At 43.0% G+C, this 22,218-nt stretch overlaps 1 protein-coding gene across 2 annotated transcripts; it reads right to left on the reverse strand.

Annotated features, from left to right (window-relative positions):
- Nucleotides 1–1,152: 1,152 nt before the first annotated feature.
- Nucleotides 1,153–21,205, reverse strand: LOC123399801 (bifunctional aspartokinase/homoserine dehydrogenase 2, chloroplastic). 2 transcript variants are annotated; one of them, XM_045094183.1, is made up of 19 exons: nucleotides 21,008–21,205; nucleotides 19,733–19,795; nucleotides 19,291–19,346; nucleotides 17,400–17,774; nucleotides 16,604–16,692; nucleotides 15,020–15,323; nucleotides 14,782–14,834; nucleotides 14,310–14,515; nucleotides 13,920–14,007; nucleotides 13,724–13,837; nucleotides 12,543–12,641; nucleotides 12,271–12,465; nucleotides 11,309–11,391; nucleotides 10,138–10,363; nucleotides 3,952–4,097; nucleotides 3,547–3,682; nucleotides 2,019–2,102; nucleotides 1,838–1,930; nucleotides 1,153–1,661 (listed from the first exon to the last, which is right to left on the reverse strand). In XM_045094183.1, exons 1-19 carry the CDS (start codon nucleotides 21,085–21,087, stop codon nucleotides 1,416–1,418), a joined length of 2,736 nt encoding a protein of 911 aa, XP_044950118.1. In that variant the 5' UTR covers nucleotides 21,088–21,205; the 3' UTR covers nucleotides 1,153–1,415. The 2 variants fall into 2 exon arrangements, with proteins under 2 accessions (XP_044950118.1, XP_044950117.1); XM_045094182.1 differs by having other exon boundaries at nucleotides 17,400–17,777; nucleotides 21,008–21,156.
- Nucleotides 21,206–22,218: the final 1,013 nt, after the last annotated feature.

Below are 22,218 nucleotides of genomic sequence, written 5' to 3' on the forward strand. Positions count from 1 at the left end.
AAACAGCCCCCTGACGCACGCAGTGAACCCAGACTGGGTCGGCCCATGATGTAGCGATCGCGTCCGTGCTGCTGGGCCAGCACACCTTCTGCTCGTCCCCAACTGGGCCGGCCAAATTATTTTTTAGTTTCAAAAAATCTAAAAATTGTTTTTCCATTTTTTTCAAATTCTGGAATATTTTTCAAATTTCGGAACAGTTTTTCAAATTTCGATACATTTAAAAAAAATCGAAACATTTTGATAAAAAATCCAGAACATTTTTTCAAATTTTGGAACATTTTTTAAAATTATGGAACGCTTTTTAAAAATGAACATTTTTTCAAATTCTGGAACATTTTTTTGAAATTCTTGAACAACTTTTCAAATTCTGGAACTTTTTAAAATTCCAGAACATTTTTCAAATTCCGGAAAAAAAATTCAAATTCCGAAACAGATTCCAAATTGTGGAGCATTTCTTCAAATTCCAAACCATTTCTTTAAATTTCGAAACATTTTTTCAAATTCCGGAACATTTTTTGAAAATCCAAAACATTTTAGAAACAGAAACAAAAAAGAATAAATAAAAAAGGAAAGAAAAAACGTTTCAGGGAATCTTCTAGAAAGTTCCCAAAATCAGAAAAAATCGACTGGAAACCTCTAGAAGGTTCCTAAAACCGGGATCGGTGAAAGTGCTAACGGAGCGGCCCAAACCTCTTCGTTGCTTGCATTTCTTGTGCGTTTGCCCGCCTATTCGAAGCAAAGGGTTTTCCGGCTCAGCTCCCAAGCAGGCGTTGTTGGGTCGCAGCCCGCCTGGGACGCACGTGAGCGCCATCCCACTTTTCCGGTGTTGAAGGCGTAGAATAGGAGGTCTCTTCACTAGGTACCCATCCTAAAAAAAAAAAACCTAGTTTGCTCCACTCTTTATCAGGCCTCCATTTGCTGTAGCTGTCGGCTCATGTGGCTCTTGTATACTTTTGAGGTCAGTTTTATTTGTGTTGTTTAATTTACAGAATAGTAGCTTTTAGGCACGAAGAAAATGAGGGTAAGCAAGTTAACTCACCTCCCCCACTCGCAGTTACAGATATTTGATTATATATCTCTATCTAAAACGCAGAGCTAGCACTTGCTTGCATTAAGTTGAAAAGGCCAATAGCAAAACACCAAGGCCGTCAGTTGTAGAAGAGGCATTCCCTTTTTTATTATTGCACTGATAATTCGGTAACAGTTCTGCCATGGGTGGCAAACAAAACAAAACAAAACACCTGATCCCTACACCCCCTACCAAGGAACAGCACACTGGCAAACAAAACAAAACATCTTATTTGTTTTCCTCGCAAGTATTCAGAACAAAAGACTACCAAGTCCAATATTGTGCAAGAAGGGTACAAGTTGCCGGCCATCTACCTCAGAAAATCTATCAATACAGTCACAGATATCTATGAGGGGGCGCCGAGGTAGGACGCCAGCCGCAGGATGTCGCAGAAGACGCCTCCGGCAGTCACCTCCGCGCCCGCGCCTGGCCCGCGCACGATCAGTGGCTGCTCCTTGTACCTCGAAGTAGTGAAGGCGATGATGTTGTCGGATCCAGATAGCTGAGCGAATGGGTGGTCTCTCTTGTACCTCTGCAGTTCTACCCTTCCCTTCCCGTTCAGCACGTCCACCACTCCGACGTACCGCAGTACCTTCAGGTTAAAAAAACTCAATCACCTCTACTCAATAAATTTTGGAGAACATCCAGAGTAGATGGAATGCAGTGGGCAATTTAGATTTGGGAATTTGAACAATTCTGGTTATAGTCACATGCTACGAGTTGAATCAAACATGGGGGCTTCAAGAAAGTGGAACAGGTTTTACTCACTTCGCCTGCAGCCTCAGCCTCATGGCGCTGTCTGGCCCAATCCTGGTCAAATGATGGTAGCTTTTGCATGAATTCATTTGGCGACGAGCATGACTGCATGGCGAACCCAGTTAGCAAGTGTAAAGCTGTAAATGCGTAACAAGGTATTGGCTATTATGAATAAGACTTAACCAGTCCTTACCTTAAGTGCCTCTGGCACAAGGCTCTCTACCGGGATATCTGAAAGCTCAAGTCTCAAACCAGACTCCCTTGCAAGGATAATGACCTGCTCATCCAAACCAAAAGGCAACAAATTTTGATGAACAATTAACAAAAAAAATAATGGAAAACATAAGTTTCTAAAGACTGGGACAAAGTCCAAATTATTAACCCAGTATGTTTTTCTTTCATTTTGCCTAAGGATGATGTGGTGCTAGCCGATGATAGCCGAAGGGGGGTTAATAGAAAGTTAGAGTTATGAAGGCGGACTCTAGAATCGAAAGGTTTTAGGCTTAGTAGAACTAAAACTGAATACATGAGGTGCAGTTTTAGTGCTACTAGGCACGAGGATGGAGAGGTTAGCCTTGGTGGGCAGGTGGTACCGGAGAGAGACACGTTTCGATATTTGGGGTCCATGTTGCAGAAGGATGGCGATATCGATGAAGACGTGGGCCACCGAATCAAGGCTGGGTGGATGAAGTGGCGCCAAGCTTCTGGCGTACTCTGTGACAAGAGAGTGCCACAAAAGCTAAAAGGCAGGTTTATAGGACAGCTATCCGACCTGCAATGTTGTATGGCGCGAGTGTTGGCCAACCAAGAGACGACATATCCAACAGTTAGGTGTAGCAGAGATGCGCATGTTGAGATGGATATGTGGCCACACAAGGAAGGATCGGGTACGGAATGACGATATACGAGAGAGACTTGGGGTAGCACCGATTGAAGAGAAGCTGGTCCAGCATCGTCTCAGATGGTTTGGACATATTCAACGGAGGCCACCGGAAGCGTCGGTGCATAGCGGACGGATAAAGCGTGCTGAGAATGTTAAGAAGGGTCGTGGTAGACCAAACTTGACATGGGAGGAGTCCGTTAAGAGAGACCTGAAGGTTTGGAATATCGACAAAGACTTAGCCATGGACAGGGGTGCGTGGAAGTTAGATATCCACGTTCCAAAGCCATGACTTGGCTTCGAGATCTTATGGGTTTCAACTCTAGCCTACCCCAACTTGTTTGGGACTGAAAGGCTTGGTTGGTTTTAAGTCATCAAAGAATATAGTGCTGCATTTTGGTTTGAAAGATATGATATCGTCAACCTAAACAAGGAAAAGCTAGAACCCTCGCCGTGTGATTAGACATAAGATGTGAGACCAACTAAAGCTTCAGAGAGATTGAAATGTTAACTAAAGGCAAGCGAAAGGAAACTGCATATGGGAACACTTGTTTATATGCACAAGACTAAATATATATTTGAGAGGAATCCTGCCAGAGAAATGGGCCAAGGAAGAATGTGGAACCTTGGATAAAGGCTCCAAGGGCATATCTGGTATTTGGCTTAGTTAACAGGGAAGACTTGATCCAAATCAAAATAGAAATTGTAAAAGCTTATTGTTGATATGAAGATGGGAATCAGAAATGAATCAACCAAATTGATATATCCGGGTACAAGCAATATAGTTAAAAGAAATAGCAAGGAATCTGTGACAGTATCTTCAAAAGAAATCAAGATCTACCTTTCTGGCAACATCTGTTCCAGATAGATCATCTCTTGGGTCTGGCTCGGTGTATCCAGCTTCTTTTGCTTCAGCGACAACATCACTAAAGCTCCTTGTTCCTTCAAAATTGTTGAAAATATAACTCAGAGTTCCACTGCAATTGAACAGTCGACATTGTGTCAGCCAGCATCTTAGTACTATATTTATTGAACGTAAATAACGCAGGCAGTGGACTCTTGTAACCAAAACCTATTTCTCCTCTTAATGAAAAGGTGTGCAAAAGCTTTTGAAACAAAAATTATATTCACGAACAAAAAGAGCATCTCCTTCTGCAAGTAAACCTCCACTGACATATTTTATGACTTACTTAAACTACAGTATGTGAAAGAAAATTTTGGTTGTGTTCCTTAAGCATAAACACACCTGAAAATGCCTTCAACACGCAATATCTTGTCACCTGTCTCCAGAAGACCTCGCAGGGTGCTAATTATTGGCAGGCCTGCACCAACAGTTGCTTCATAAAAGTAATGGGTATATGATGCACGCTGTAGAGTCCTTAGTTTCAGATACTGTACACACACAAAAAAAAATCTTAGTTTATACAATCCAGCAGACAATCTGGCATGCAGAGGTGCATGTTAGAGTAGTACACGGGGGATGAACATTGATGTGTGTTTGGGATCTTCACTCTGAGAGCAACAAGATCTCAAATACAGAGATTAAAATTATTGAGCAGCCATGTTTCCGCTCACTGACTAATATTCAAAGACTGGGCATTTAAATAACTGGTGGTTATTTGAATTGGTGAAGTTTTCGTAAAAAACATCATTATGTGTGCCTCTTTTTCATTTCACTAGGACAATGCCCGTGCGTTGCAACGGGATATAAATATTCTAATACGTTAGCCTATGATTTACCTGCCCATATTAATGTGATTGTGTAAATAAATGTTTATCAAATCCTACCCGTGATGTACCTTATAGTTTGATGAGAAGTTTGGTAAGTAAATTAAAGTGGAATTGGTTCAGAAGCTAAGTAAATTAAGGTGATTAATTATCATAAGGGGAAGGTTGGACAAAGGGTTGGTGGGAAGAAAAATGAAACATGGAACCTTGTGTTAAGAGTTATAATATAAGTCATGTACCCTTTTGTAATTATCCCAATATATAAGGGGTTTCCTGCATATAGTCCATCACCTGTACATGTATATATACTGGCATATGGCCTCATGGGAATACAAGTTGCATATTCCTAACATGGTATTAGAGCTATGTCAATTTTCTGCACGCTGCAACTCGTGCGATTGATCCGTCTCTCTGCTCCTGATCGAAGCTAGTCCTCGATCTCCTCCTCCCTCGTCATGTCGAAGCTGCTGGATCTCGCAGCCCCAGCCAGCCCCGATCCCAGCGGCCCCGACTCCTCCCGTCGAAGCTACTGTTGGATCTGGCATCGAAGGCCCCGCCAGCCCCAATCCCAGCGGCTCCAGTGGCCCCCGATACCAGGCGACGTCTCGATCTGGAGGCACCCGATCCCAGCGGCTCCAGTGGCCTCGATACCCGGCGGGATCTCGATCTGATCCCGATCGGCTCCAGTGGCACCCGATCCCAGCGGCTCCAGTGATCCCAGTCGGACTCCACCCGTCGCGACCTGCTCTCCGTTCCCGATCCGGACTCCACCCGCCGCGACCTGGATCCGGTCCGGTCGCCGCTGCTGGACTTGTTCCCGATCCGGATTCCATCCGCAGGCCTTCTTCAAAGTCGCCGGCTCCCCACGAGATTCCTCCTGATTTCGTCGCCCCCTGCTGCTAAATTCACCGGATCCAGCGTTGCTCTTGTCCTCCAGTTGCACCGCCCGCCAGCCACTCAATTGGATCAGGCTCGGCTTGCTATTCTCTGCTAAAAAAAATGTCTGCTGCATCCAGCTATGTTGTTGTCCCTCGCTGTTCAGTGATCTTCGATGGTACTAACTACACCGAGTTCACTAGCTTTATGCGCATTCACATGCGTGGCATCCGTCTCTGGGGAGTTCTCTCTGGCGAGGTCTGTTGTCCGCCACGTCCGGTTCTTCCCGTGGCTCCCACTCCGCCGACCCCACCGGCTCTTCCTGCGGATGCTCCTCGGACCGCAAAGGATGCGGCTAAGCTTGCTGATGAGGTCGCTATCCGTGCTTATGATGAGAAGGTTTTGGCTTATGAGGAGGCTCTTCAGACGTATCATGGTGCTCTGTTTGCCTGCACCCAGTGGCTTGATGATGATGCTCGTGCTGCAGCTGTTCTCACTGCTAGCGTTCTGCCGCAGTTTGCCTCTGAGTTTCTGGGCCTTCCTACTGTGTTTGAGATGTGGACTCGCCTTCGTCAGCGCTATGAACCCTCGGGTGATGCCTTATACCTCTCTATGGTCCATCAGGAGCATGCTCTTCAGCAGGGTGACTCTACTGTTGATGACTTCCATGCACAGAGTTCTGCTATCTGGCGCCAGCTTGATTCTCTCTGCAGTGTTGGTTGTCGCACTTGCCCCTGTTGCCAGTCTGTCCAGGCCGACTTGGAGTTTCATCGCGTCTACAAGTTCATGTCTCGGCTCCGTAAGGAGTTTGAGACCCGGCGTGCTCAGTTGTTTGCTTGTGGCCGTATTTCTCTCATGGAGGCGCTTTCTGAGATTCGTGCTGAGGAGACTCGCTTACGTGGTGCTGGTTTGCTGGAGGTTCCCTCGGTGCTCGCTGCTCGGACTTTGTCTACGCCACCTGCTGCACCGACCCCTTCTCGCTCGAGTGCTCCGGCGCTCTTGCCCCCTCCTTCTGGAGGCTCAGGTCGCCCCCGTCCACATTGTGACTACTGCAACAATGATGGTCATATTGAGTCCCACTGCTACACAAAGAAGAAACACTTGCGCAAGGCGCGATCATCATCTACAGCGACTTCGTCATCTACTTCAACAGCTTCAGCCATCGCTTTGACTGAGCAGGATATTCTGAGACTTAAGCGTCTGCTCGCTGCATCAGGTGCTCCCTCGACGGGTACTGTTGGTTCTGTGACTGAGGCTTCCCGCACTGAGCAACCACCTTCTACAGTCAGGTACATCCCCATGGGTTCTGGACTCTGGAGCTTCCTTTCATATGACTTCTAATTCTTCCACTCTGTCCTCTCTTCGATCGCTTGATTCTCCTGTTCATGTCCTCACCGCTGATGGTACTCCCCTTTCTGTCGTTAGTAGAGGCAATCTTACCACTCCTTATTATGTTCCTGATGTTGCTCATGTTCCTCGACTTACCATGAATTTGTTTTCCGCTGGCCAACTTGTTGATTCTGGTTGTCGTGTCATCCTTGACCTTGACTCTTGTTCTGTCCAGGACCGTCGCACGCACACTCTGGTTGGGGCTGGTCCTCGCCGCCGTGATTCTGAGGGTCTTTGGGAGTTGGACTGGCTTCATGTTCCTTCCGCTGCCCACTCTATCACCACTTCTTCCGCTTTGGTCGCCTCAAGTACTGGTTCCTTCCAGCAGTGGCATCATCGACTTGGTCATCTGTGTGGTTCTCGTTTGTCGTCGTTAGTTCGTCGAGGTCTTCTGGGGTCTGTCTCAGGAGATGCCTCTTTAAAGTGTCAGGGTTGTCGTCTTGGCAAGCAGATTCAGTTACCATATCCACATAGTGAGTCAGTGTCTAAGCGTCCTTTTGATTTAGTTCATTCCGATGTATGGGGTCCGGCTCCCTTCGCTTCGAAAGGGGGTCATAAATACTATATTATTTTCATAGATGACTTCTCTCGTTACACATGGCTTTATTTCATGACTTCTCGTAGTGAGGTGTTGTCCATTTATAAGCGTTTTGCTGCCATGGTTCATACTCAGTTCTCTTCTTCCATTCGTGTGTTCCGTGCTGACTCCGCTGGCGAGTATATTTCTAAGATGTTGCGTGGTGTTCTTGCTGAGCAAGGGACTCTCTCTCAATTCGCTTGTCCTGGTGCTCACGCTCAGAATGGCGTGGCTGAGCGCAAGCATCGTCATCTTCTTGAGACAGCTCGTGCATTGATGATTGCTGCCTCTCTCCCGCCTCATTTTTGGGCTGAGGCCGTCTCCACCTCCACCTATCTCATCAATTTCCAGCCTCCCGCTGCTCTACAGGGTGGTGTTCCTTTCGAGCTTCTTTTTGATCGATCTCCCGATTATTCGATGCTTCGCTTGTTTGGTTGTGTATGTTCTTATTGCCCCCCGCGAACGCACCAAACTGACCGCTCAGTCTGTTGAGTGTGTCTTCTTAGGCTATAGTGATGAGCATAAGGGCTATCGTTTTTGGGATCCTATCGGTCGTCGGATGCGTATCTCTCGGGATGTGACTTTCGATGAGTCTTGTCCCTTCTACCCACGCTCATCTTCCTCGACCTTTTCAGTGGAGGATATCTCTTTCCTCACTTTTCCTGACACACCTATCACACCCGTCGAGCCTTTGCCCATTCATTCCACTCCCTCTGCTTCTCCACCTCCAGTCGATTTGTCGCCACCATCTTCCACTGTCTCCTCATCTAGCATGTCACCTGATTCTACACTTTCATCTCCGGTGACTTCTTCGCCGCCACTCCCCGATTCTACCTTGGCGATTCCTCCTTCCATTGTTCCATCTTTTCCTCAGTGTTACACTCGTCGTTCACGTTCTGTGGATGTGTCGTCATCCTCGTCTCAGCCTACTTATGGCTTGTGTTCTCGTCCTCGTCCGCCTGTTGATCGCTTTGGATTTTCCTCCGCTGGTGCTGCTGTTCTTGAGCCGACTACTTATCATCAGGTTGTTGTTCATCCTGAATGGCAGTTTGCGATGGCAGAGAAGATTGCTGCTCTTGAACGCACTGGTACGTGGGATCTTGTTTCCCTTCCTCCTGGAGTCCGTCCCATCACTTGTAAGTAGGTCTACAAGGTTAAGACTCGCTCCGATGGTTCTCTTGAGCGTCACAAAGCTCGTCTTGTTGCTCGTGGTTTTCAACAGGAGCATGGTCGTGATTATGACGAGACTTTTGCTCCTGTGGCTCATATGACCATGTTCGTACACTTCTTGCCATGGCCTCTACACGCCACTGGTCTATCTCTCAGCTTGATGTTAAGAATGCTTTTCTTAATGGTGAGCTGCGTGAGGAGGTGTACATGCAGCCACCACCTGGGTATTCTGTTCCTGATGGCATGGTATGTCGTCTTCGTCGCTCTCTCTATGGCCTGAAGCAAGCCCCCCGCGCCTGGTTTGAGCGTTTTGCCTCTGTGGTGACTGTCGCTGGTTTTTCACCCAGTGTTCATGATCCAGCATTGTTCATTCACCTTTCTCCTCGTGGTCGGACTCTTCTTCTACTCTATGTTGATGACATGGTCATCACTGGGGATGACCCCGAGTATATTGCCTTTGTTAAGGCCCGTCTTAGTGAGCAATTCCTTACGTCTGATCTTGGACCTCTTCGCTACTTTCTTGGGATTGAAGTTTCTTCTACCTCTGATGGCTTCTTTATATCCCAGGAAAAGTATATCCAGGATCTTCTGGCTCGTGCTGCTCTTACTGATGAGCGCATTGTTGAGACTCCTATGGAGCTCAATGTTCACCTCTGTGCTACTGATGGTGATCCCCTGCCCGACCCGACGCGTTATCGTCATCTTGTTGGCAGTCTTGTTTATCTAGCTGTCACTCGTCCGGATATCTCTTATCTGGTTCATATTCTGAGTCAGTTCGTCTCTGCTTCCACATCGGTTCACTATAGTCATCTCCTTCGTGTTCTCCGATATCTTCGGGGCACGATCTCTCACGTCTCTTCTTTCCTCGTTTCGGATCCTTACAGCTTCAGGCCTATTCGGATGCTACGTGGGCTAGTGATCCTTCAGATCGCCGTTCACTTTTTGCTTACTGTGTTTTTCTTGGTGGTTCTCTCATTGCCTGGAAGACGAAAAAACATATTGCAGTTTCCCGTTCGAGTGCAGAGGCTGAGTTGCGAGCGATGGCTCTTTTGACGGCAGAGGTGACTTGGTTACGGTGGTTACTTCAGGATTTTGGTGTTTCTGTCACTACACCGACTCTGCTATTATCTGACAATACAGGTGCTATTAGCATTGCGCGCGATCCTGTGAAGCATGAGCTCACCAAGCATATTGGTGTTGATGCTTTCTATGTGCGCGCTGCTGTGCAGGATCAGGTTATTGCTCTTCAGTATGTGCCTTCTGAGTTACAGTTGGCGGATTTCCTGACGAAGGCCCAGACTAGAGCACAACATGGCTTTTATCTCTCCAAACTCAGTGTTGTTCATCCACCATGAGTTTGAGGGGGGATGTTAGAGTTATAATATAAGTCATGTACCCTTTTGTAATTATCCCAATATATAAGGGGTTTCCTGCATATAGTCCATCACCTGTACATGTATATATACCGGCCTATGGCCTCATGGGAATACAAGTTGCATATTCCTAACACCTTGCATTCTTTTTAAGAAGTAGATATAGAGATATTAGGACATATGCACAAAAGTAGACTCGATGCATTTAAAGCTTGTAATGTGAAGTCAATTGATGTATGATCCATGATCATTAAAGAGCTTAAATATTATTTCAAAAAACAAAAGGCATAGAAATATGTTTAGCCAGCCAAACATTTACCCGATCAAGTGGACCAGAATTTGCTTTTTTATTCGGTGTGATGACATGGATACCCTTCTTCAACCAATCATAGTAGTGAGATGCCACATTTGTATCTGCTGTGCAGTCCACCAATACTTTGTTTGGAAACACATGGTCCTCGGACAAATGGCGAACAAAATTAGCAAGATCAGCTGGTTTTGCTTCCTTTTGCATTTCTTCTTTCCACCTGGTTAGGTCTACTCCCCTACACAAAGAAAAAAAATTGCAAGACATGTACATGAAGAGAAATGCAATATATCAATATAATATTTGTCGAGCTTCATGCACTAGCCAATGCAATCAAAAAGTCCGAGCTGATGGAAAGGGTCCACATCTACACTTCAACACCCCCTCTCGAGTGTGACACGGGAAGTCAACATGTGAATAGACTCGGAGGTATGGCTCAAAAGGCCTATACGTGGACACAGAGGGGGCAACAGCAATTTTTGGATAAATTGCAAAATCCAGGACTTGAACTCAAACTCAAGACCTTAGGCTTGCAAAAGCCAGGACTTGAACTCAAACTCAAGACCTTAGGCTCTGCTACCATGTCAAGCTTCATGCACTAGCCAACGCAACCAAAAGTTCAAACTGATGGAAAAGGCTAGGCAATCCACATATACACTTCAACAATATAAAGCAAAAATACAAAATGATGGCCAAATTATTATTATTTTCGAGAAAACGCAAAAAGCATTTGCGTTTCGTTTCATTGAAAAGGAGGAGTTCGGAATTATTATTATTTTGGTTAATGAAAAAGTTTCGGTGAGACAGAAAAAACATATCAGTAGTGGTTTGTATCTAATTCAAAATCTCTCAGGATCCTGCCTAACTATGTAGCTGATTCCTGCCTAACTAATTGTAATGCAACATTAAATTAACTCACAAACTCAAATATTATGTCATTAATGAGGGAGCAAACAAAAGTGTAATGGGTAACCAGGAATTCCAGTTACATGATGCCATTGACAGTCATGGGAGATACCCAAAAAAGACAAGCAGAGATTTATCGGATAGCACCCACTTTTAGTCAATCATGGAAGAAGATTTGTAAACAGATATGAAGGTAAATCTTTGCACAAAAGCAGCATGATTGCAAAACAAAAGAACAATTAGTTCAGAGGGGGGGGGGGGGGCTTCAGTTACATACGTGTCACTCAAAAGCATCGTGCTTGCGCCAGTTATTCCGATGACACGCACATCAATATTCATATTTTCCTTCAGGATTGCTACCTGAATAGAAGTTCAATCAGCACGGAATAAAAGTGCACTCAACAGTGAACTCTACCTTCAAATTGTTCTGCTGTCAGGTCAAGCCCAACACTTCATTTTCCATGTACACTTTGTAGCAGAGATGGCTTACACTAAAGTTAAAGCCATGTACTCCACTCCCTCCATCCCACAATATAAGAGCATTTTAGCTTGCAAAACGCTCTTATATTGTGGGACGGAGGGAGTAGAACATAGAATGAAACGATTATATTATGTTATTATCATGCATGGTTGCCCATGTTAGATAGGAAGATCTTAGCATTTCCCTTCCGATCTGGTCGAGCCACAAACGAAACGTCAGCGGTGAACTACCTGGGAACGGTTCCACTATAAATGTACAGATATACTGCTCGCCATTAATGACCGACGGCTATTTATTGTCTTCTTTATGCATACTCATCGGTACGGCTGACATGGTAAGTGCTAGAAGTACAAAATACCACAAATGACACAGAAAAAGGGAAATTGACCACATCAAAATGACCACTTTATATTTCAAACCAAGTATTTATCAGTATTTTTTAACAAATTACACTGACAGCATTGTTTTAAATCCTAGGTATGCGATGTCAAATCTCTCCCTTTTTGTAGATATACATTTATAATTACTGGCATGAGATGTCACAACTCCATGATAAATTAAAACAAATCTTTGGCATGGGATGTACATTAATTTCCTGCATTTCTAACTCCCTGTACCTCTTAGGAGGACTGTAACTTGAACTCTTCTTTTTCAATGAAAAGAAACACAAAAGTCTCTTTGCGTTTTCTTGAAGAAAAAATAAATTGAAACAAATGAATATTGTTCAGTACATAATATGAGTATCGGACTCAAGATACCTGGTCCCTGAGCTGGTTGAGTAGTGTTGCCCCAATCAAACCAGGTCCAATGACCCCAATAGCAAGTGTGGTTTTTGAGAGGAAGAACCTTGAGTGAGCAGCTCTTAGAGCCCTAACACAATCTTCTTGCTTCAATACAACAGTAATATTGTACTCACTGCAACCTTGAGCTATTGCTCGTACATTAATGTTTGCCTGCTCCAATTGTTACAGAGTAAATGAATCCAGTATAAATGGAAATCACAATTTTACCAACCCAAAACTGTACGCACCTTTGCTAGCGCATCAAAAAGGATTGCACTGACTCCAGGAGTACTTGCCATTCTCAGACCGACAGCAGCAAGAATGCTGCAACCATGAATGACTTCAACCTGAAAAGAATTATGTGCAACACATGAATTTGTCTGGATTCACACAATGAATACTTCGCTACACATTTGCATCAAAACAATAGTTTCTTTAGCAAAACACTGACAAAGACTACAAAATGATACTTCCCAAGTTATTATGTTTGTTTTGATGAAGAACATGCAACAAATATTGACAAAAAGTTGACCAAAATTATTAACATATCCGTGAGATGGTGATGCTATACCAAGTTTGATTTTCTTGATTTGCTTCTACATGTCTATTCATCTAGCCATGTGTGTCCATATAGAGTATAAGAAAAAAGTTCATTTCCATCCTTGAACTCTTGCATAAGTTTGTTATGCCACCTTGAACTATTGGAACAGTCCACTTTTCACCCTCGAGTGGTTTGGCAAGTAGTTTTAGCTGACGTGGATGCCACTTGCCACCTCAATTCCATGTTGCTGCCATGTCACCAAGTTATATTTTATATCAATGTCTAGCAGTTGTTCTTCCATTTCTAGTAAGGGCATGTACAGTGGCATGATAAGGCAGTCTTATCTTAACCTTGCCACGAAATTTAGATAAGGCATGCACAATGGGTTATATCCTAGTCTTATCTTCAGTAACTACATATACCTAAATATGTGGTGAGAGAAATCGTGCTAAGAGATAATCTCTTAATTAAGAGAAGGCAAGCCTTTTCTTCTGGTTTTGGTCTCATCCACCTCAGCATTTATCCTATGCGGCACTCCTAAGATAGCGCCATTGTACACGCCCTAAATTTCTGTATACCTGTTTTTTCCCAAATGGTGTAATTTGTTTTAGATTGTTTGCTTTTGTTATGTGAAGCGGCAAGCCAGTGACGTGAGGACATGCGGTGTCCCTCTCACCCAAACCAATTGTGTAACAAACTGAGGGTGAAAAGCGGGCTATTTCAATAGTTTGAGTGGTTCAATCCAAAGACTTAAGAGTTCAGGGTTGAAATGTGAACTTTTGCCAAATTTAGTGCTGAAAAGTTGACTATTTAAGTTTGATACATCTATATTAGAGAAACTTTGGTTGGATTTATATAAAGGTCATGTTTTTCAAAGACAAGAATCACCTTAGAGAGCCTTCCTGCTGCTAATGCCTCGCGAAACCTAACATGCAAGGCTGCAGAGACTGCTGCAACTTCCTTTTCTGGAACAGCAAAGCATATTGAGTGTTCACTGCTAGCCTGCACATATCTTAAGATGAGGAAGAGCCTAAATGAATCATATGGATTATGGAGATACAAAAGATTGGAAGACATGAACTACCTGAGATATCATGATAACATTAGCTCCGACCTCTTTTACAGCACTAAATATGGCACTTGATGTACCTGGAACACCAGCCATTCCAGTTCTGCAAGAAAGATATGGAGATCATTAATAAAATAAAATAAACCAGTTTTAGTAATACAAAGTCGTGACATCTGCTTGCATGTCGATAGCCTCTATTGTGCTATGAGTTCAACTTGCTAGGTCAGCACCAAACACTGATTACAATTGAAAAATCTACGATAAACTGGGACTCAACACGAACACAAGACACAGGCACTGTCTTTTGAAGCAAATGAAGATGTGAACGTGTCACAGAGATTAAAAATCATAACCAGATTATACAAATTACAACTTACAGTTTCAAGATAAAAAATACCAACTTACCCTTCAACGTTAACAAGGGCCAATTTATCTATAGTAGCAAATGATTTGACACAAGCATCCAAATCAGCATCCTCGTTAGCAGGCTGCTTGCAAATCACAGTTCCCGGGGCAGAGAGATTGAACATGTTCCTAATGACAATGGGAATATTGTCTTTCATCACAGGTATAATGGTACGGGGATGCAACACATTTGCCCCAAAGTATGACTGCAAAGAACAAATTCAAGTTAGCAATGAAGTTTGGTGTGCAAGAAATGAATGAATTTAGTGCACAGCGATCCCACGATTGCTAGGTTCTCATGCCCAACAAGCAACTCCAGCTCAACCAAAGACTTTAAAAGTGGCAAACATTCTTTTTTTGCAAGAGACCCTGCTGCACATCATGCAGCTTCCCACAAATTGTTGCCATGCTCAACATAAGTAAAAGCTGAAAAAAAAATATGTGAGCATATGTTCAAGAATATAGAAATTACCATTTCCCAGGCCTCCTGATATGATAATGTGCTTAAGATCACAGCCTCACTGACTGCATTAATCAGATGATTGTCAATCAGATATATACTTAATTCCTTTGTGCACGAGAAATAGAAAATTCCATGCACTAGATACTCCCCCAAAATATTATGTGTGTGCCAATGTTCAACACAGCAAGTTGAATGAATCCAGCAGAAAATATCTAGTTCTAAAGCACAATACCCATGTTTTACAAACCTTTTCTAGGATCAGCACTAAATACCCCATCAACATCAGTCCAGATTGTGACCTGGCGTGCCCTAACAAGAGAACCAATTATTGCTGCTGAGAAATCGCTTCCATCCCTTTTCAGAGTAGTAGGGATGTTTTCAGCTGTACTCGCGATAAAGCCAGTAGCAACTATTATTTCAGCAGGTTGGCGTGAAAACCATTTCTGGAGTCGCTTCTCAGATTCCACATAATCAGGATCTACCATGTCAGGACCACTAGGTTTTACAACTAGAACTTCTCTTGTGTCCATCCAACTACAAGATGCTCCAGACTGCATACGTTAGATCAGGGAGTAAAGGTCAGTTTGTTCAGAATGGTTAAAACTAGGTCAAAATATCCAGATTATAGAAGAAGATGAAGGGAAAGTAATACATAAACTTTGTCACTAGGAGAAAGCAGTATCATGAGCCACTGCTCCTATAATTGAGTTAGCCACAGTGTTTTTGCATCATCTCAGTACTAAATAACAGCAGGATATGGTGGTGGATGCACATCCTGTAAGGTACTTTAGGATAAGGATTGAACTACAACATCACATAGCCTTTGAAAGCTCACAAAGTCACAAGTCACAAAAGCCCCTAAAAATATCTTTCCTACTTACAAAAGTTGGAGTTGGTGGTGAGTTCACATGTGGGATCACGCAAATAATCAAATGCACTTCTACCCACATGTGGGACTAGAAACCTTCCAAGAGACAAAAATAAACAAATGTTACTTTTACTTGGTGTCACACCTATCCCAAATAAATAAATACACTGCTACCCTAATGTGAGAATAACACTTGTAGAAACACAAATTTTGAACATAAGTATGCACTCCAATTCAAAATCAGGGTCTTGATTTTAGTTTCTCTTCCCAACCAATTCTTCCAGTTTTATATCATAGTAGAAGAGAGCGAACAAATCGTAATTTCGACGCCGCGATAGACGTTGTCTTCCTACCTAATCCATGATCTTGTACATTCAACTTACTCATGCCCATTCTCTTATGTTTCAAAATTCAAAATGTTATCTCCCTATGAAAATCTTGCAGATGACCTACTATGGTCACTTAAGATTCTTCAACGACTGCAATGTGATCTTTTATTATATTTCATTATCTCTTTTTAATCGTGAAACATGCAACAGCCACAAGACACGATCATCTTTTGATGATCTCCAAAGCCAGTGGTAACTCCTTGTCTTTTTTATGGCTTCATAGCAACGCACAGGCCTTGTGCTACTTAAATAAAAAGATCTTGCAGAATAGCCATGCAAAACTTCAAGCTCCTATTGTCTCACCGCTCATACTTACCTTCCGTTTTCCTAGGTGTATTGTATTCAACTTGTGACAGTGTGGGACTGTTAATGTAGTGCAAATGTTATTGTGTAGTTGTGGTTTAGTTAGCGAGACACATAAGAAAGTGCAACTTCAAATAGCATAGAAAAAACTGAGAAATTTGCCTATTATAGGATGTTGAAGCAGCATGTGTTGAAGTGCATAAATTTGCTGCAGCATTTGTACATTAATAAGTTGTAATATCAGAACTTTATAAGCACTTTTCATGTGTACCTTCTGTACAGCATAAGATAGCATCTGAGATGACCACAACTCCCCATGCCCAACAACGAATTCAGAGAAAGATTCTGTTGCATGTCCAGCTGCAAGTATACACAAAAAGAACCAAGATATTACACATCTAAAAGATTACGACTCTCACATTATTGCCTATTTACTAAAATGGCAGCAGGTAAGTCAACCATTAGTACATTATTAGTAAGATGAAAGATGGAAATAACAGAATACCAGTCATTGGTTAAGGACGAAAAAGTTGTAACCGATGAAGTAAAAAATGATGTAAAACAAGATTCTATGTCTTTCTGAAATGAAATTAAACTAGATGAAAATTAAAATGATCATGCTAATCAGCACGTGTCTACTTTAGCTGACAGTAAACCACATGTAAAGGCTGTCCCCCAACTACTTTCTGTCCATACATCAAGTGACTAGAAGCACGTGTATGGAAAGGGTAGTGGGGAGTAGGGGAAGCCAAGGACAAATTGTGACCACTCAAACAAATACATAACAAAGAAAATATAAACTTTTACATGAAATAAATTCAAATAAGACAATGGTGCTTCCGATGCAAATTTAAAGCATGAAAAACTCAGGATCTGGCAGACATCAACAATCTCCCCATAACAGCAGTAGCAAACTAGCAATAAAAGAAGTAATCCAACAATCAGAGAAAGAGCATACTTCCAGGGACGCTATACAAAAAACATTTTTTTGAGGGACCTAACAATCAATCAAGACTAGCCACTCCAAAACAAAATACCATGAAATATGAGGAATTAATATCTCAAACCTATATAAATAGCACGGAGCATTGCTCTCAGGTTACTGATGTCCGAATGCAACTGGGACAAAAATCTTGCAAGATTTTCTCCATCAAGAAGATCTTTCGCTGCAGCCATATGCTTCTCAAAAACTTTATCCAATTCTTCTGTGTAAGAATCATCCCTTGACTGAGCCTTATGCACGAGACTGTACATCATGTCAGTAACTTTGGACATTGCAGAGACAATTATCAGCTTCCTCTCGGAAGAGTCACCAAGAACTACATCAGCAACATTCTGAATTCTCTGAGGTGTTCCCATGCAAGTGCCACCGAACTTGTGCACAGACCACATATCACCTTTTGGAAGATAAGTACTGACTTCAACTTGTTCAACTGAAACGGCTGCTGCAGTAAACAGCAAATCTTAGATGGTTACAACATACATGTCCTGTTGATAGAAAGGTTTAAACTGTATGTACACCTAAAATATAACACCAACCAGAGCATATGAAATTGAAACCTAAGATGAAAACAGAAACAGAAGAACCGCAAAAGCAAAGTCAAAAAGCGCTAAGTGTAAACCCCCTAGTCTTGCCTCTTCATAGCGCCTATGTTGCCTCAATGTAGCCGATCCCAAGACAGGGTAAAGGAGGAGAGTGGTGATAGGCTTGGCTAGCCAATGTCAAAACTTAGCCACTCTTATGGATCACCCTGGGCGTTTGGGTACCCGAACCCGCTACCCGAACCCGAACCGACCCGAATTACCCGAATTGTCGGGTAATTCGGGTATCGGGTAAGGGTTCGGTTCTCATTTCTTGACTATTCGGTTTTCGGGTTAGGGTTCGGGTTCTAGTGTGGAAAACCCGAAATATCCATACTACCCAAATTATTCATACTGTCCAAAATTTTCATGCTATTATTACACTAACTTGTTACCCATACTAACTAAAATACTCATATTATCAAAAATACCCATACTATCCGAGTTATTCATATCAAAAGTCGATGCATGCTCAGAATATTTTGGGTATTTTGGGTACCCGAACCAAAATTTTGGGTAATTTGGGTTCGGGTAATTTTTTGACAGAAATAATTTTGGTTTTCATTTTTGAATACCCGAATTACCCATAAACCGAACTACCCGAACCGAAATAACCAAAATACCCGAATGCCCAGGCTGACTTATGGAGATGCCTCTTCATAGCACCTATCTCACATAAGTGCACACCTAGCACGATTAAGCACTAGGCGTTCTGCTGTCGCCTAGGGCCTATGCATGCTTAAGCGCACGCCTAGGCATGTTTTTTTAATGATGGACAAAAGTAGATGTCCCCAAGACTTAGGAGGTGCTAATGAGAGCCTCCTATTTGGACCCAATGTTACAAATTGGTCCTCCTTGATATATTAATCTTGTTCTGCCCTGGATACCCCAAAATAAGTTGATGCTACAAGATTGAAGCTTTCCCTTGTAACGGTGTTATTAAAATGGACAGTACCAAACCTGTCCATGGGCCTGTGGCCAGGCTGGGTTTGAAAATGGGGGCATGAACTGAGCCTACGGACCAGTCAGCAACTAAATTCATATTATATACTGCTCCTTTTTTTTTCATTAGAATGGCACAAACTAATATTTTTATTGAATAAAAGTAGAGTAAAGTAGACAACGCTACTTGCTTGGACTTTGATCTCAGGTCAGTTTGGGCTCAGCCCGTAACCAAGCCTTTGACCAGGTCTGGATATATCAAAATGCAGACCAAATTATAGTGTTTAAGAAATAGTGTTGGTGGATAGAGTTGAAGATTTAAAATATTTTTTGATACATCAAGTTGGTTAACGATTTTTTATTGCAAAGGGTATGGTAGTGCTAATTTAGAGTTCTTGAACAATAAAAACAATGGCCTGATGGAAGGCAAATTACCAGCAGCTGGTGTGAGCAGATTCTTAGAACCATGTCTTGGCAAATTTCCTCCTAACCTGAACAAGATAGTGAAACAAATAAGGGATACTAGCTGAAATTTGGTGAGGCATAACTGACATCAAATTAGAACTAGTGAAGAAGCACAATATCTATATGGTAAAACTTTATGCAGATATAGCACAAGAGTTCGGAAGTTAATTACTCCGGAAAGGTTGAGAATATTTTCTAGGGACAATGTAGTCGGCGACTTTGAGAAGATAAGAAATGGAAGGTTGAGCATGCAACTGGTGCTTGAAATACCAGGTGGAGCAATTAAATGGTCAAATGACAGCAGCATCATTATTCGTTCAAAATTTGGGTATTGGGTAAATATAAGCCAGATCATTTCTAGTTGAAAGGAAATTAATTAAGTCAGAACAACATTCACTGCACAAAACACTACCTTAGAGCTCCCAAAGGTCGGTCCTGATTTATCTCACACTTCAAACATTGTGAAATTACTTCCCTGAAGATTTATCAAGCAGCTTAACGTCAGTGTAACATGAGATGGACTGAAAGAGCGGCAGTGAAAACTTCCAAATAAAACAAATAGTGATAGGGGTGCAGAATGTCAGATCTAAGAAGATACAACATGGTAACAAAAATCTACATTAACTAACTTATCTCCACTGGAAGTTCACAATCATGTTGTCGATGCAGAATGCATCAGTAGTAATCCATTTGTTTTATAACTTTAGTAGACTGGTATATGGGGCACAAGTTTCAAACTGTGACTGTGAAGATGAAAACGGTATGAAATGGGCATTTCTTGATCCATAGCTCGATGTTCATTACTTCGAATTCTGTTGGAAAACTCCAAGCAAATGAACTATCCATTTCATGCTTCCGGACCTTGCTTAAAAGATACAAACATCCTGACCAGGTCAAGACCACCTCCTAACGACTATCATTACACCATGTGTAAGAGTATGAGTATACATGGGTTGTTGTGTTCATACTAGTACGATGCCCACAAATCACATCTTAGATTGACTTGACTATTGATATACCCTTATTCAACAAGTTCCATTAGCAAATCATTACCCCCGACATTCAGAAATATGTGAAATTTTAAACATGGGCGCATTACCAACATAAACCTTTGACTGTTCCTTTTTATATTTGTATTTTTTTCTTTTACTTTTTATATTTGTATGTTAGTAAACAATTATTCTAAATATGTACTATGAAAATATTTTTCCTGGCAAAACTAATAATGCTATTTTCACCCAACCAATATAGGTTATAATAATTTTTCGTATATTGGTGGTCAGTGACTCGGTGTTAAAACAGTTTTGACTGCAGGCGTTAAAGGAAGCCATGCACTTGCCCAAAACAGAGGAAGTAATATCTTTGACAAGCTTAGATGCTGTCCATTTCTGTTCAATAAAATCAAGCAAGTCTATCCACGCCGTAGATAGCACAGATTCCTGATGTCTGCGCCTCATCAGAGCATCGTCATACTACCAAACACGTAAGCCCCGTTTACTAGGCAATCTAAACAATATCCCCCCAATGAAACCCAGGAAAATCGCGCCCACGGTCAATACATTATCAGCGTATAAGATCGCCGCCAGCACTCGACGTGGTCGAATCGGGGAGCGCCGTCGGAGCTAGTCGTGCCGCAGAAGGACCCTATCGACGCTAGCGGCCAAGGAAATGATGAGAGGTCACGAACCTGCCGGAGGCGGACGGCCGGAGCCTCCGTCGATGGGCGGCGGCTGTCGGGACGGGGCTCGCGACGGCGAGGCTCCGCATCTCGCGGCGGGGCGAGGCGGCGCGGAAGGCGGGGAGGAGAGGGGGCTCGGAGTGGCGAGGGAGGAGGCTACAACGGGGAAAGGCTAGACGCCAAAAACCCTGCTTTAACCCCCCGCGCGCAAGCCGCCGCTATCACGTTGTCGAAGCAAATATAATATTCACTGATCTTTTTGTTTTTTTTAGAAAATTCACGATTTATTTTTCTTTCTTAGTGTTCGCCCACCGGGCATGAAATACCGTCGCTTGGGGGCAAACCGGCACTAAAATCGGTTTGAAGGGGCTCGGGTTCCCACACGCCCCCAAGGTCCAAAATTTTCATGCTATTATTACACTAACTTGTTACCCATACTAACTAAAATACTCATATTATCAAAAATACCCATACTATCCGAGTTATTCATATCAAAAGTCGATGCATGCTCAGAATATTTTGGGTATTTTGGGTACCCGAACCAAAATTTTGGGTAATTTGGGTTCGGGTAATTTTTTGACAGAAATAATTTTGGTTTTCATTTTTGAATACCCGAATTACCCATAAACCGAACTACCCGAACCGAAATAACCAAAATACCCGAATGCCCAGGCTGACTTATGGAGATGCCTCTTCATAGCACCTATCTCACATAAGTGCACACCTAGCACGATTAAGCACTAGGCGTTCTGCTGTCGCCTAGGGCCTATGCATGCTTAAGCGCACGCCTAGGCATGTTTTTGGATCAAATTCGAAGAAATTGACTCGATTTTGAATGAAACTTAGGCGATTTCATTTAAATTTGTACAAATTAAAAAAGTACATAAAAACATTAAAAAAACTATGTCGCCGCCGTCGCCATCATGCGTGTTGTCCTTGCTACAGCCTTATGTGGATCATCGCTGCGGACGGGGGCGATTTGCGCCGGCGCCTCCTCGTCGCTGTCGTCGAGGATGATGACGCCACCCTCTTCGTGACTGCGACGTCGTGCGGCGATCTTCTCAAAAGCGCGGCGCTGACACTCCATCTCCTCCCGAACGTAGTCGTTGCACGACCACTTCAGGCCGATGTCAAGGTCGGCGGCCATCTCAACATGCTCGTGCTTGATGACCACCGGCGACGGCGTCATCTCCTTTTCCTTCTTCGGCCTGATCAGGCGA

Source organism: Hordeum vulgare, chromosome 5H (genome assembly GCF_904849725.1).
Source record: "Hordeum vulgare subsp. vulgare chromosome 5H, MorexV3_pseudomolecules_assembly, whole genome shotgun sequence".
In the NCBI taxonomy this organism is placed as follows: domain Eukaryota; kingdom Viridiplantae; phylum Streptophyta; class Magnoliopsida; order Poales; family Poaceae; genus Hordeum; species Hordeum vulgare.